A 15543-nucleotide genomic window follows, 5' to 3' on the forward strand; every position below is an offset into this window, starting at 1 on the left:
GAAAATAACATTGTTATTGTCATAAATGATCATGCATTAGATGTGCTCTGGTAGAAGTGCTCTATGACATTTCACTTCTTTTATTATCATCAGTACTAGACACATTAGCCATCTGTGAAATATGTGATTAGATTTAACGTCATCATCATTATCATCATCATCAGTACCAGAAGCATTGTTGTCGTTATCATCATTAAGCAGTAGTAAAAAACATTATTGATTGTTAAACGTGTGCTTGATGATAGAAGTTTTGAAGTGTAACACCAGTGTCTATTTGTAATTGTCTGTAAATTTTTACTGTGCCTATTTAATTTGGGATGTAAGCAACAAAGGTAAATGGGATAACTAGGCTTCTTGTATTGTGTACCCCCTTGAAAACATCCCAATGTCACAATGATCATTCCAATACAAATTCTAAGAACTCTATTATGTAGCCTTACTTTAAGAATAAAGTATTTTTGGTTGAACCCACTACATAATTTTTTGTTTTATATATAGAAGTACACCATTTAATTATCTAGTCAAATGTTTCTGTCTTTTGAAAGTGGAAAATAATTTGGACAGGCCAAAAGCATTCTAGAGCAAAGGCATTTCTGTTGGATGGAACTCAGTGGTTCTCAAACGTAGGTTTGAAGTTGAAATGGGGTCCCCTGAGAAAAACTGTAATCTTATCAAACAAAGTAATATCTTTTTTCTCTTCAAATGGGTATAGAATACACAGAGGTGTAAAGTACCCTGGTCATCCCTACTGCCTCTGATCTGGTGGACTCACTAAACACAAATACTTTGTTTGTAAATTATGTCTGAGTGTGCCCCTGGCTATCAGTAATTAATACAATAAAATAAAGACATTTGTGCAGTCTGGTTTGCTTAATATAAGGAATTTGAAATGATGTATACTTTTACTTTTGATACTGAAGTATATTTTAGCAATTACATTTACTTTTGATACTTAAGTATATTTAAAACCAAATACTTTTAGACTTTTACTCAAGTAGTATTTTACTGGGTGACTTTTACTTTTACTTGAGTCATTTTATATTAAGGTATCTTTACTTTTACTCAAGTATGACAATTGGGTACTTTTCCCACCACTTGTTCCACAACTAAGGGCCTTTTAGGGTATTAGAATGCGCTTTAATGTAATGTGTTGGGACAGCCTGCGAGACCTAAAACTGAGAGAATGTGAGCACACTGCGTTAACTAGGGAATCTACTTATTTTCAAGTGGGGTCCCCTGTATTTTGTACTGTCAATTTGGGGTCGTGTGCAGAAAAAGTTTACGAACCCCTGATGAACTGCAACTTCATCGCTAGTATGATAATATTTACAGAGCATGCGCAATACAGACTGCTCCCTGAGCTGGAGCCTCCACGTCTGATCACGAGCCTTGGTTATCCAATCACAGCAAGCCACAGTGTGTTTCCAAACAACATTCCTTTTCACACAACGACAGGCTGTGTCAAATAGCTAGTTACTTACTTCCTCATCATCTCAACTAAAAGGTTGTCGGCTGAATAAATTCATTTGTTTCTCTGACATTTTAGCTAGATGATTAGATGCTGTAGTTACTTACTCCGTTGATATTATAACTAATAGGTTGCGTTGGGAGAGGTCACAAAAAAACAAAAATGGACAACAGTGGTTTTCCTAACGTTAGACAAAAGACAATCACGCTTGTGATAAAAACACCGAATCAAGCGCACGGGGATCAAACGATTGAAGGAGTTGACACGGACTGGACAGTGAAAGAGTTGAAGACTCATTTATCGAGGGTGTACCCAAACAACCCGGTGAGTAAATGTGATAGCTATCTAGCTAACTTGGCTAGCTAGCTACCCCATAGCTAGCAAGCTAGCCAGTCCTTGCCAAGTTAGATTGGTCCAGTAAGTTAGCCAGCTATAATGTCATACTACTAGCTAGTGTCAATAACAATCATGCAATCTAAACAGCTAGCTAGGCTATACATAGTTGTGTATGTATAAATCATGGTTGCTGTCAGTGTGTGTTGTGTTGAAATCTGTCCTCCTTTCCCCCACAGGCTGAAAGTGATCAGAGACTTATTTACTCTGGCAAGCTGCTCCCAGACCAACTGCATGTCAGAGATATTTTCAGAAAGGTACGTGTGTGTGCCTATTCACCGAAATATCAACTAGACATATTCTCAGAACTCTAGCTATATACAGAGTTATGTGCCATCTGGTCAGATTGCAGGTATCATCAGTAAAAAAAGAATGTTATTGATTCAACATTATGTGCCTAGATCAGGGATGCAGTCTGCCTACAGGGCTACACAAATACCTGAAATCAGGCAGAGAATTGCTAAACCTATGTCCTAGTTATTTTTAGTACTACTGCATTACCTATAAAACTGTGCTGAACAGTGTGTATATTTAATCTGTTATGTCAATGAATTACAATACTAGAATCTCAGATGAATGCCGAGAGCAAAACTGAACTGTGCTTTGACATCCCTGGAGTTCAACCCCATATAAGCCCCTGTCAGGACTGTTATGAATGCAGTCCCCTTTTTTGAACTTCAGATCAGTCAGATTTTGTTTAATGTTGCATTCACTACTTTTCTCACAGGATTTTTCAAAGGCATTCTTTTTTATACATTTTTTACTTCAAAAGGTTGAATGAGTGTCCCTCTATGTCCCGTGCCAAGAATGGATGTGATGTTCTTGTGTCTTATGCCGCCTGGGATATCTCATCATGTATGTCTTCACAGACGGACCTAACACCCACTGTGCACCTGGTGTGTGCAGTCAGAACTCAGCCCAGAGGTCCACTAGGAGCAAGACCCAAGGTAAAGTACCCCATATGGAACCCCATCTCAAACTGTGACATGTACTCTATGTGAAGGTTATGATGTAGACCTAGGTGAAGCTATTTTAAATATACTCATTAAATAGCATCAGTTAACAATGCCTCAGTTGTTGCTCCCCAAGATATTGTGCCAAACCAGGAAACGTTTTTGTTTTTAGTTCTGCCGTGCCAGTGATTCCCTTGTGCTCTCCTTTAGAAACCCTACACACCTCATTAATATGATTTGTAGCTGTAATTGGGAGCTCCCGGAGCTGACAAACGACAGTCAAAGCCAGACATTCAGATTAGGAAAAAGACACCTCACATGGTTGATAACGAATAATTTGATAAGCCAAAACGCCCTATCAGCTAAATCATCTAAAGTAGTCCCCCAATCAGTGGTTGAGGAGGTGTCAGAGCTGAGTCTGTTCTGGTCTCTGGAGAGAGGAGTCCCAGCTCAGTGGATAGCAGGAGACCGGTGCACAACTACTCTCATTAGGAATCTCTGGAGACCATAACATTGCATCTCTGAAAATTCACTGCAGCTATTCACTGCAGTCACTTTGTACAGTATGTATGTCCGCACCTGTGGTGTTAACACCATGTCTCACTTTTGATTCAGGTCAGAGAGCCAGAACCACAACCCTCTGCCATGCCTACCAGACAGAACGAAGAGGGTGTCACCCCAGCCCCATCTGTGCCCACTGAACCAGAGCTGAGACAACGAAGGTACACTTCCACCTCTCCCACCCCACCCGCATGGCCTGGCACTACATCGTGAGTTAACAAGACAAGTGAATTCTTTGCATAAAGCTGGTGATATTAGTCCCATAACTATTACTTGTGTTGCTTTATGAAAAGTTATATTGCTGGGAGAGATTATATGCAATACGTTGGTCTATCCTTCAGTCTGATATGACATGCAATTCACACTGCTATTATCCTGTGTGTCACTAGGCCAGGGGCAGCAGAGATAACCAACCCAACCTTCCCCACCTACTCCCTCTACAGCCCTCAACAGCTGCTCTGGCTGCAGCACATGTATGCTCGCCAATACTACATGCAGTAGTAAGTATTCAATCACAAGCATTTTAGCAATTATGTCAGAATTGCTGCCGCAAAATCAAGCATTTTTGCCCGCAAATATAAAACAAATCCCAGAGAAATCCTGGTGGGAATGATTCATAGTCTCTTCACTCTGTACAGCTTGTTAACAGTCATTGAAAACAAATGTGGAGCAAAATTAGTTTGACACCCCTGGCTTACTGTAGGTGTTTCTCAAAATGCATAGTACCGTGCTCCGAGCATGCAAATTGGAGCACGGGAGGGTCGGAGTATGAGTCCAAATCATGTATGCGAAACAGAGCATGAAAGGCACTTCTTGAATGCGTACTCCATTTGTACATATTTTGAAGCATGCATCGATGCAAGCTTCAACGGAAAGTAAGCAAAGAAATATGACGCAGGAACGACAGAATAAATAATGCAACAAATATTGTAGTTAAACTCAAATATACTAATTGATAAAAAACCATTATTTTTTGAAAACATGTTTAAAAAAGGTATAATCTTCGTAAATGATATTATATGTAGGACTGGTGGAGTTATGTTGCACATGCAGCTAACAAAAACATATGGAAATGTCTGCTCTACCCAAAATTACAACCAAATAATTGCAGCATTACCGCAAAAATGGAAGAGGAAAGTGGAAGGGGGAAAAGGTAAGGAACTTGTCTGTCGGCCCTCTGTAGCTCAATTGGTAGAGCATGGCGCTTGTAACGCCAGGGTAGTGGGTTCGAACCCCGGGACCATCCATACGTAAAAATGTATGCGCACATGACTGTAAGTCGCTTTGGATAAAAGCGTCTGCTAAATGGCATATTATATATTATTATTATTATTATTATTAAAGAACATAATTGGTTAAAGAAAATTGTGATAAATAAATAAGTATACCAGTTTCATTTAAGGACCAAAGGATTGACAGCTGTCCCATATAGATTGCAAAATAGTTGGGAAGAGATTTTTGACATACCGATTCCATGGCATAGTGTTTATGAACTGATAAGCAAAACGACGCTGCATTCAAAACGTAGAATTTTCCAATTTAAATTATTATACAAAATTCTTGCTACCAATAAAATGTTATTTATATGGGGGATACAATCTTCCCAGCTCTGCAGATTTTGCTGCGAAGAGACAGAATCATTAGATCCTTTGTTTTGGTACTGTCCATTTGTACCTTGTTTTTGGACACAGGTCCAGGAATAGCTGAAGGATTGCAACATTTACCTGGAGCTAACCCTGCAGATAGCACTACTGGGTGATCTGAAAAGTCATAGTCAATCGATCAATAATATAATACAATTTTTAGCAAACATGTTTATTTTCAATTTACAATCTGTAGAAACAATGAGAATAGAAGGGTTCAGAACTTTTGTGAAACATCACAGTACAGTTGAAAAATATATGGCAAATAGAAATCCAATATGGATGGTGTGAAGAGATAGATGGGAGGTGTTGAATGGAGCTGAAAGATGGGACTAATAACAACTAACAACTAATAACAACGAGATAACTCATGTAAAGCATACTATGTCCATAATAAGAATATAGGTTATAGGTTGAGAGCTTTTGTGACAGAGCACAGTTGGAAAGATATGGCATATAGAGGCAAGCCGGATGGACATCATGAAAATAATCGGAGAGGTTGAGGGTAGAGGAAGTTCAGGAGTAAAAACAAAAAAATATAATTATTGTAAAATTGACTGTGTCCATAAAATTTATATAGTATGTATAAGCTGGAAGTAGAGGCCTAAGTGTTGTTGTTCACTAGTTTACTCCAATTAGGGAAGGGGTGGTGGGGTTGGAAAGTAATAAAGGGAAATATATTTTTTTAAAGGATATGTATGTATATGTATTTATATGTATGTATGTGTATATGTACAGTTGAAGTTGGAAGTTTACATACACTTAGGTTGAAGGTACCACGTTCATCTGTACAAACAATAGTACGCAAGTATAAACACCATGGGACCACGCAGCAGTCATACCGCTCAGGAAGGAGACGCGTTCTGTCTCCTAGAGATGAACGTACTTTGGTGCGAAAAGTGCAAATCAATCCCAGAACAACAGCAAAGGACCTTGTGAAGATGCTGGATGAAACGGGTACAAAAGTATCTATATCCACAGTAAAATTAGTCCTATATCGACATAACCTGAAAGGCCGCTCAGCAAGGAAGAAGCCACTGCTCCAAAACCGCCATAAAAAAGCCAGACTACGGTTTGCAACTGCACATGGGGACAAATATCGTACTTTTTGGAGAAATGTCCTCTGGTCTGATGAAACAAAAATAGAACTGTTTGCCCATAATGACCATCGTTATGTTTGGAGGAAAAAGGGGATTGCTTGCAAGCCGAAGAACACCATCCCAACCGTGAAGCACAAGGGTGGCAGCATCATGCTGTGGGGGTGCTTTGCTGCACTTCACAAAATAGATGGCATCATGAGGAAGGAAAATTATGTGGATATATTGAAGCAACATCTCAAGACATCAGTCAGGAAGTTAAAGCTTGGTCGCAAATGGGTCTTCCAAATGGACAATGACCCCAAGCATACTTCCAAAGTTGTGGCAAAATGGCTTAAGGACAACAAAGTCAACGTGTTGGAGTGGCCATCATAAAGCCCTGACCTCAATCCTATAGAAAATTTGTGGGCAGAACTGAAAAAGCGTGTGCGAGTAAAGAGGCCTACAAACCTGACTCAGTTACACCAGCTCTGTCAGGAGGCATGGGCCAAAATTCACCCAACTTATTGTGGGAAGCTTGTGGAAGGCTACCTGACACGTTTGACCCAAGTTAAACAATTTAAAGGCAATGCTACCAAATACTAATTGAGTGTATGTAAACTTCTGATCCACTGGGAATGTGATGAAATAAATAAAAGCTGAAATAAATCATTCTCTCAACTATTATTCTGACATTTCACATTCTTAAAATAAAGTGGTGATCCTAACTGACCTAAGACAGGGAATTTTTACTAGGATTAAATGTCAGGAATTGTGAAAGACTGAGTTTAAATGTATTTGGCTACGGTGTATATATTTGCGAGAAAAACAACAACATATGGGGGATTGGAAGTGATGCAGACAATTACATTGATGGAAGTTACAATCTATCTGCAATATTAAAGCTGATCTACCCCCTAAATTTTTTTTAAAGAAATGTCGCAACCACGTAAAAAAATACGCTACATTTCTTTATATCATTATTTGAGCTGAAGCGAGAGAAAATACAAATGTTGCCTATTCACATGTAATATGTTGCCTGAGTACAATATTTTATCTTGATACGTTAATAAATACATTCGGTGTTAATTTTGGAATGTTTACCTGCCGACGTACCGTAGATCGCAAGCCCATAATAAGTCAATTGGGCTAACTGGCTAGCTACTGCTGTTAGCCACAAAGAATCGTTAGCTAGCTACCCACAAAGAATTGACGTCTACCTTGCATAATATTCGTTCTAGGTCAGTTTTGCCTGTTAAACTATCTGGTTAGCTACATTATTACGATTCACATATAGCTAGCTGATAGTTATGAAGTAAAATGTTTGCTTTGTGTATATCTTGTTTAGTCTATTGTTGTCATTGACCTGGCTGGTAGAAGGTTGTTTTATGCATTCTCCACATTCTCGTCCTCACAAGAACGTACTCAAGAGAACATCGTTGGAGAATGCACTCGGAGCATGAGAGTGTGGAGCACGGTAATATGCATATTAAGAAACATCCTGTATCTGTCTTTTGTCCCATAGCCATGCAGCCTACGCAGCAGCAGCCTCCGCCCCCTTTGCCCCAGCCGCCGGCCCATCCCTTCCTGTCGCTCCCCACCAAGCCGCTGTCCCAGCAGCCCTGCCCAATCAGGCCCCCATTGACAACCTTCCAGCCAATCAGAATGCACAGGACGCCGCCTTTATCAACCCGGGAGCAGCCAATCAGAACCTGCGGATGAACGCCCAGGGCGGGCCTGTGATGGAGGATGAGGAGGATATGGATCGTGATTGGCTGGACTGGGTGTACACGGCTGCCCGTCTGGGAGTGTTTCTCAGTATCGTCTACTTCTACTCCAGCCTGAGCCGCTTCGCCCTGGTCATGAGCAGCCTGCTCCTTATGTACCTGTGAGTTGACTGTTGATGTGACTGTGTTTATGTTTGTTCTTATCTACCCATCTCATGTTTGCTTATGTTGGAGAAGTAAGTGCACAGTACTTGGGGATATGTAGCCGAAGCCTACATAAGCTTTCCACCATTCATTTTTCCCATAGAGGATTTTAGAAACACTTCAAATAAGGGCTGTGTTTCGTGTAGGCTTACCCTGGCGTGACGTTTTGATAACCATGTAAATCTCTCTGGGACAAGGTAACTTTTTTATCTATTCGGCTCTATTTACTCTCAGATCCAAAAATGCTAATTAATAATAATTAGCGTCAAAGTAGACATCATGCAAAACTACAAATCCCTGCAAGCTCCTGCACGTCAACTCTAGCTGACACGTTTGCTAACAGGTATTGTGTCAATTTAAAACTTGCACAAGACAGTTCACAGAATTGTCCATTGAAAGAAATGAAGCCAATTTATTCATTACTACATTTAGATAAAATTAGATAGTTCATCCATAGATTCTTACCTTTGCCTTGATTCGGCAGTCTTGTCCAGATCATCATGGTATTTGTAGTTTTTTTTATGATAGCCATATTAGCAGCTAATTAGCATTTCCTTTTTTGGGGGTGTAAATACAGGCGAATATATTGATAAAAGTCACCTTGTCCTACAGAGATTTACATGGTTATCAAAACGTCATGCCAGGCTAAGCCTAGACAAAAAACAACCCTTATTTTAAGTGTTTCTAAAATCCCCAATGGGGAAAAATTAATAGTGGAAAAATGATTGGAACCATGTCCCTGTTTGACCGCTAGGTTTTATGGGTATTTTGACTCGTACTGTTGTACTCTACAGCCAGAGCCATGTATTTAGAGAGTTGGGCCAACTTTTAGAATGTTTTATATTGTTCTAATGCTTGTCATTCAGTTACATAGCATTATTGAAATATTCCCCATGTTATGTTAATCAGGCACTAACATGGCTGCCAATAATATTTTCAAATGTCATGTAAATGCATCATAATGCTCATTCTAGACATTATTCCCTATGTAATGTTAATGGTGCGCTAACATCTCTGTCATAGAATATTGTAGTGTCATCTAAATGCATCATAATGCAGAAACCTCAATGGCACAACTCTCTAAACACATGGCTCTGTGTATAGCCTGTCCGCTAATGGTGAGGCTGGCAGTGGCTATGGGTGATGGGTAGATGAAGGCACCCGTACAGTGGCTTGCGAAAGTATTCACCCCCCTTGGCATTGTTTCCTATTTTGTTGCCTTACAACCTGGAATTAAAATTGCTTTTTTGGGGGGTTTGTATCATTTGATTTACACAACATGCCTACCACTTTGAAGATGCAATTTTTTTATTTTTTTGTGAAACAAACAAGAAATAAGACAAAAAAACAGAACTGAGCGTGCATAACTATTCACCCCCCCAAAATCAATACTTTGCAGAGCCACCTTTTGCAGCAATTACAGCTGCAAGTCTCTTGGGGTATGTCTCTATAAGCTTGGGATATTTGGCCATTCTTCAAGGCAAAACTGCTCCAGCTCCTTCCAAGTTGGATGGGTTCCGCTGGTATACAGCAATCTTTAAGTCATACCACAGATTCTCAATTGGATTGAGGTCTGGGCTGTGACTTGGCCATTCCAAGACATGTAAATGTTTCCCCTTAAACCACTTGAGTGTTGCTTTAGCAGTATGCTTAGGGTCATTGTCCTGCTGGAAGGTGCACATCCGTCCCAGTCTCAAATCTCTGGAAGACTGAAACAGGTTTCCCTCAAGAATTTCCCTGTATTTAGCGCCATCCATAATTTCTTCAATTCTGACCAGTTTCCCAGTCCCTGCCAATGAAAAACATCCCCACAGCATGATGCTGCCACCACCATGCTTCACTGTGGGGATGGTGTTCTCGGGATGATGAGAGGTGTTGGGTTTGCGCCAGACATAGCGTTTTCCTTGATGGCCAAAAAGCTAAATTTTAGTCTCATCTGACCAGAGTACCTTCTTCCATATGTTTGGGGAGTCTCCCACATGCCTTTTGGCGAACACCAAACGTGTTTGCTTATTTTTTTCTTTAAGCATCAGCCTTTTTCTGGCCATTCTTCTGTAAAGCCCAGCTCTGTGGAATGTACGGCTTAAAGTGGTCCTGTGGACAGATACTCCAATCTCCGCTGTGGAGCTTTGCAGCTCCTTCAGGGTTATCTTTGGTCTCTTTGTTGCCTCTCTGATTAATGCCCTCCTTGCCTGGTCCGTGAGTTTTGGTGGGCGGCCCTCTCTTGGCAGGTTTGTTGTGGTGCCATATTCTTTCAATTTTTTAATAATGGATTTAATGGTGCTCCGTGGGATGTTCCAAGTTTCTGATATTTTTTTATAACCCAACCCTGATCTGTAATTCTCCACAACTTTGTCCCTGACCTGTTTGGAGAGCTCCTTGGTCTTCATGGTGCCGCTTGCTTGGTGGTGCCCCTGCTTAGTGGTGTTGCAGACTCTGGGGCCTTTCAGAACAGGTGTACAGATCATGTGACACTTAGATTGCACACAGGTGGACTTTATTGAACTAATTATGTGACTTCTGAAGGTAATTGGTTGCACCATATCTTATTTAGGGGCTTCATAGCAAAGGGGGTGAATATATATGCACGCATCACTTTTCCGTTATTTATTCTGTATCATTTTTTTAAATAAGTTATTTTTTTCACTTCACCAATTTGGACTATTTTGTGTATGTCCATTACATGAAATCCAAATAAAATCCATTTAAATTGAAGGTTGTAATGCAACAAAATAGGAAAAACACCAAGGGGGATGAATACTTTTGCATGGCACTGTACAGTAATCCTGAGAGAATGAGGGCCATATGTTGTGCTTATCAGCAGAGAAGAGATGTCCTTAGCTCAATGTGTTGCAGTCACACGCTCTGTCCATTATGCAACTCCCTCAGGCTCTGGATTCAGCTCTCATCCAAACCACACATTCCAAATGTATGAGCGGAGACAAATCTGTGTGTGTTTGAGAGAGGTTGAGGGAGGGAGAAAGAGGTTGAGAGATGTTGAGGGAGGGAGAGCGATAAAGGCATGGCATTGACATACACTGACACAGTCTGTCAGGTCGTTGTGACTGCAGTGTCCTGAATGTCCTCCCGTATTTCAGTCTAATGTGAGGATATGTAGTGCTAGTTGAGTGTTTCTCTATGTGCTGCTGGGAGCTGCCTGGTACAGCAGGCCTCATCTCTGCTACGTTACTATAACTGGGGGATTAGATCTGGGCGTCAGCTCAAGGGCACTACTCCCTCCCTGATCAACTAATCTGGACAGACGTGGCAGAATGGGAACTAAGCGTTAGCTTAACGTGTAACAAGGTTTAGCGGCTAGTGCTCCACCGCCCAAGCTAATGATTAGACTGGTCTCAGTGTGTTGGAAGGAGAGGGACAGAGATCACTATCTATTAGTTGGCCTGGTTATAGGAATGTAAATAGAGTGGCCATTATTAACATGTTAGTGAGTTTGTACTTCCTCTTTGTTTGCACTACCTGTTCTTAACTGGAAATGCTTATAGGGACCACCACATAATAATAATAATAATAATATGCCATTTAGCAGACGCTTTTATCCAAAGCGACTTACAGTCATGTGCGCATACATTTTTACGTATGGGTGGTCCCGGGGATCGAACCCACTACCCTGGCGTTACAAGCGCCATGCTCTACCAATTGAGCTACAGAGGACCACCATATACTGTATACTCTGACTGTGGAATAGATACACAATTTAAGAAGAATCATGCAGATCTACTTTATTAATCCCTGTTGTCTTCCTCTCAGGCACACAGCAGGCTGGTTCCCCTTCAGACGAAGGCCCCTGGTCAGAGGTCCAAACAACCAGGTCCCCGAGGTCATCCAGAACCAACAGAACCAGGACAGGAACCCAGTGCCACCGGTAAGACTCATTTCCTCAGGGACTGGATCTCTGGGTGTGGAAAACAGATATGGCTTCATAACAAGGCATTTACTGCCTTATGTAGTAACATTCGTCACACAGCATGTAGAGCAGGGTTGTCGAACTCATTTTGGCCCGGGGCCGTATTCGGCCTTCAACGTGGTCCAGAGGGCCGCACTGAAAATTGGTTATACTTCCTCGCTGTCAAAATTAGCAAAAGATAGTCCTCTATCCATCGTTTTTGTAATTTTCAATACTCCCTGACTGTCTAGCTTTAATTTAGGTGATTATTAGCAAGCTGGACACAGTCAAGAACTGTATACATGTAGGTCCATTATTATTTCTACACAGTTTAGATTTGGTTTTAGTCATTTTGAAGTATATTGAGTTTGTGTCTCAGGAAACAAGCAGATTTAACTTCTTTAGGAAAACAGCCCTAATGTTGGAAACAAACATCATCATTTTCCAAGCTATAGCACACAATATTTTACATACAGAGATTGGTCTACTTCGTGTTTCCAGTTTTGCCATGGAAAAAATATTGGCTATACTGGTATCGTCCTGGCCCTTTTTGACTCCCCTGATATAGTTTCATTTAACTGTGTTGTAAAAATACAGTTTAAGTGTGTGTTTATGTCTGAACTCTGGTGGTGGGGCTAACAGAGTTTCTCCTCTTCCCTCAGGCGGAGGTCCCTGCAGGAGAAGAGGGGGCCGAGGCAGAGGTTGGACCGGATGAACCACACCCCCTGACTGCAGTACCTGTGCCTCAACACAGGGTGTCCATCATTTGGAGTGCCTGGATCTTCTTCAAAGCCTTCTTTGCCTCCCTCATCCCAGAGGCCCCGGCAGTGGCTAACTGAATAATCGACTCTTCCAGCAGGGGGCAGTTAACTTCAGTATCAGACCTGCCTCTCTGTCACTGGAAGTCCTCCCTCTTTGTCCTTCTGGATGGATGCCTGGACATTTTGTGAGAAATCATGAGTGATTAAAAGCGTCAACGCATACAAAGCCCTGGCTGTAGTCTGTTAAGGGTGTGGTTCATTCGGTGCTTCCTGCCTTATGATAGTGACCAAATGGTTGTATATACAGTACAGTACATACACTTCTCTCTGCCAAATGGTTGTAAATGCTGTAAATGGGTATTGGAACAAAACATTTAAATATTATTGTATTGTCTGTACACAGCACTTTACAAATGTATCTTATTATTAGAGCTGGGACAATACTAGTATCGCAATATTTTTTCCATTGCAAAAATGGAAACACGAAGCAGATCAACTCTTTGGTCCTTTAAAAAACTTATATATGTAAAATATTGTCTGCTATAGCTTGGAAAATAAATGTGACTCTGGATGAGTAATAATGTACACTCAGCGGCCAGTTTATTAGGTACACCCATCTAGTGCCGGGTCGGACCCCCTTTGCTTCCAGAACAGCCTGAATTATTTGGGTCATGGATTCTACAAGGTGTGGCGTTCAAACGTTACTCAGTTGGTATCAAGGGACCTGATGTGTGCCAGGGAAAACATTCCCCACACCATTACACCACTGCCACCAGCCTGTACCGTTGACACCAGGCAGGACGTCAACGTAGTCAGACTCATGCTGCTTACGCCAAATCTTGACTCTGACATCAGCATGACGCAACAGGAACCGAGATTCGTTGGACCGGGCAATGTTTTTCCATTCAATTGTTCAGTGTTGGTGATCGCGTGCCCACTGGAGACTCTTCTTCTTGTTTTTAGCTGATAGGAGTGGAACCCGGACCGACGAGTTGTGCATTCCGAGTTGTCTTTCTGCACACCATTTGTACTATGCCATTATTTGCCTGTTTGTGGCCCGCCTCTTAGCTTGCACAATTCTTGCCATTCTGCGACCTCTCTCATTAACGAGCTGTTATCGCCCACAGGACTGCTGCTGACTGGATGTTTTTTATTTGTCGCACCATTCTCAGCAAACCCTAGACACAGTTGTGCGTGAAAAGCCCAGGAGGCCAGCCGTTTCTGAGATACTGGAACCGGCGTGCCTGGCACCAATGATCATACCATGCTCAAAGTCGCTTAGGTCACTAGTTTTGCCCAGTAACTGAATGCCTCGATGCCTGTCTGCCTGCTTTATATAGCAAGCCAAGGCCACATGACTCACTGTCTGTAGGAGCAAACCATTTTCGCGAATGGGGTGGTGTACCTAATAAACTGAATGTTTCCAACATTAGGGCTGTTTTCCGAAATTGTTAAATCCACTTTGTGTTTTGTTTCCTTTCCACGATACGAGTATCGCAATACTGGTATTGTGCCGGCCATACTTATTATGCAAGCTTGCTTTAATCTGGGTTAAATACTGAGATGCTCATAGTGCTATATGATCAACGAGTTGTATTGCTCTTGCTCAGAGATGGAAGTGCCATACAGGGTTGTGCATGAGTATCGAATGTTTCTCTGGTTGTCTCAGATGTGAAATGGAAGGCAGTGTTAACATAGTGTGGCTTTAATTCATTAGAATGGTTAAAGAACTTCTGAAAGTAGAATTATGTTAAACACAGGAATATGCAGTTGTGTGGGCCTTAAGCCAGACTGTTTTTGCAATTAAAATGGAATCATGCATAGTAACCTCGCTCCCTTGTTACACAATGAGAAAAATATATATTGTGATTCCTTTTGGAATGCCTTTAACTGTACACATATACACTAAGTGTAATTCCGCCCTAGTATGTTCTAGTTTGATTTGTCTTTTTGTTTTTATTTAGGTAAAACAGCTTTTTAATGGATGCTGCTGTATCAAGAATATTTTGTGGAGACTTGCAATAAACATACTTATTTAAAATGATTGCCTCTTTAGATACAGCTATTTACTACACTACAGTCACCTAACAGAACAAAAATACTATACCACATCTACAGTACTCAAATCACAAGCTTGTTTTAGATAACATTTTGTTTGAGAACGATCAACAAAAATATGTTTAACATTTTCATAACATCTCATGCTAATTTTTTTTAGTTCACAAGGGTAAAGGGGTCTAGACAGTATACCCAAACGGAGCCGACAGAGGTCCGTTTGGGTCACTCTACGTAGAACTACGTACATTTGTGCGGCTGGATTTTTGGACTGTGTAGAGCCCTTAAGGCTCCGTTCCAGCTTTTTCTATCCAGAGTTCATTGACCTGTTGGAGAAATGTGGGAGTTGCAAACTGCATTCTGTGTTTACAATGTGGGGTTTACTGTAGTACATTCCACTTATTGTCCCCATCACTTCCTCTGAGTTATCCAGGCAGGCTAGAGAGTTCAACTAGTACATTTGGTCCCTAGAGACCTGCTTATTTACTGGAAAGTACAAATTGTCTTAGGAAGTTGTATTGACCAATGTGGTCATGACTGATTCATATTTGCAGAAATAGTAGCACAATTCCCATTTTCTTCACATAAAACTGTGAAAGACAGATTTTGGTGAAAGGTTAGCTGTATGGTTTCATCATTCTGGGTCAAGATTGGCATTCCTGTGACTGTAAGGTATGGGAGTTTCTGAGAATGTGCCCTATAAAAATGGGTCTGTACATCTGTTATTTACTGCCATATAATAACCCTACCTCGCATGTACAGAAGTAGCCCCTGGGCCCAGATAGACCACGTAACAAC

At 41.1% G+C, this 15543-nt stretch overlaps 1 protein-coding gene across 2 annotated transcripts; it reads left to right on the forward strand.

Moving 5' to 3' along the window:
* The first annotated feature begins 1418 nt into the window (after nucleotides 1–1418).
* herpud1 (homocysteine-inducible, endoplasmic reticulum stress-inducible, ubiquitin-like domain member 1) lies at nucleotides 1419–14734 on the forward strand. 2 transcript variants are annotated; one of them, XM_084168300.1, is made up of 8 exons: nucleotides 1419–1792; nucleotides 2041–2118; nucleotides 2731–2808; nucleotides 3430–3584; nucleotides 3765–3875; nucleotides 7620–7982; nucleotides 11794–11908; nucleotides 12592–14734. In XM_084168300.1, the coding sequence occupies exons 1-8, from the start codon at nucleotides 1631–1633 to the stop codon at nucleotides 12766–12768; spliced, it is 1239 nt and encodes a 412-aa protein (XP_084024426.1). In that variant the 5' UTR covers nucleotides 1419–1630; the 3' UTR covers nucleotides 12769–14734. The 2 variants fall into 2 exon arrangements, with proteins under 2 accessions (XP_084024426.1, XP_084024427.1); XM_084168301.1 differs by having other exon boundaries at nucleotides 1444–1792; nucleotides 3430–3536.
* Nucleotides 14735–15543: the final 809 nt, after the last annotated feature.

The sequence above is a fragment of the Coregonus lavaretus genome (genome assembly GCF_964263955.1).
Source record: "Coregonus lavaretus genome assembly, chromosome: 9".
Lineage (NCBI taxonomy): Eukaryota > Metazoa > Chordata > Actinopteri > Salmoniformes > Salmonidae > Coregonus > Coregonus lavaretus.

What these genes read in the sequence shown, in the direction of transcription:
- herpud1 (XM_084168300.1), top strand. Translation starts at nt 1,631, where the DNA reads ATGGACAACAGTGGTTTTCCTAACGTTAGACAAAAGACAATCACGCTT. An exon ending in TCAGAGATATTTTCAGAAAG is followed by an intron (nt 2,119 to 2,730) that starts GTACGTGTGTGT and finishes ATGTCTTCACAG; the next exon opens with ACGGACCTAACACCCACTGT. An exon ending in ACAGGAACCCAGTGCCACCG is followed by an intron (nt 11,909 to 12,591) that starts GTAAGACTCATT and finishes CTCTTCCCTCAG; the next exon opens with GCGGAGGTCCCTGCAGGAGA.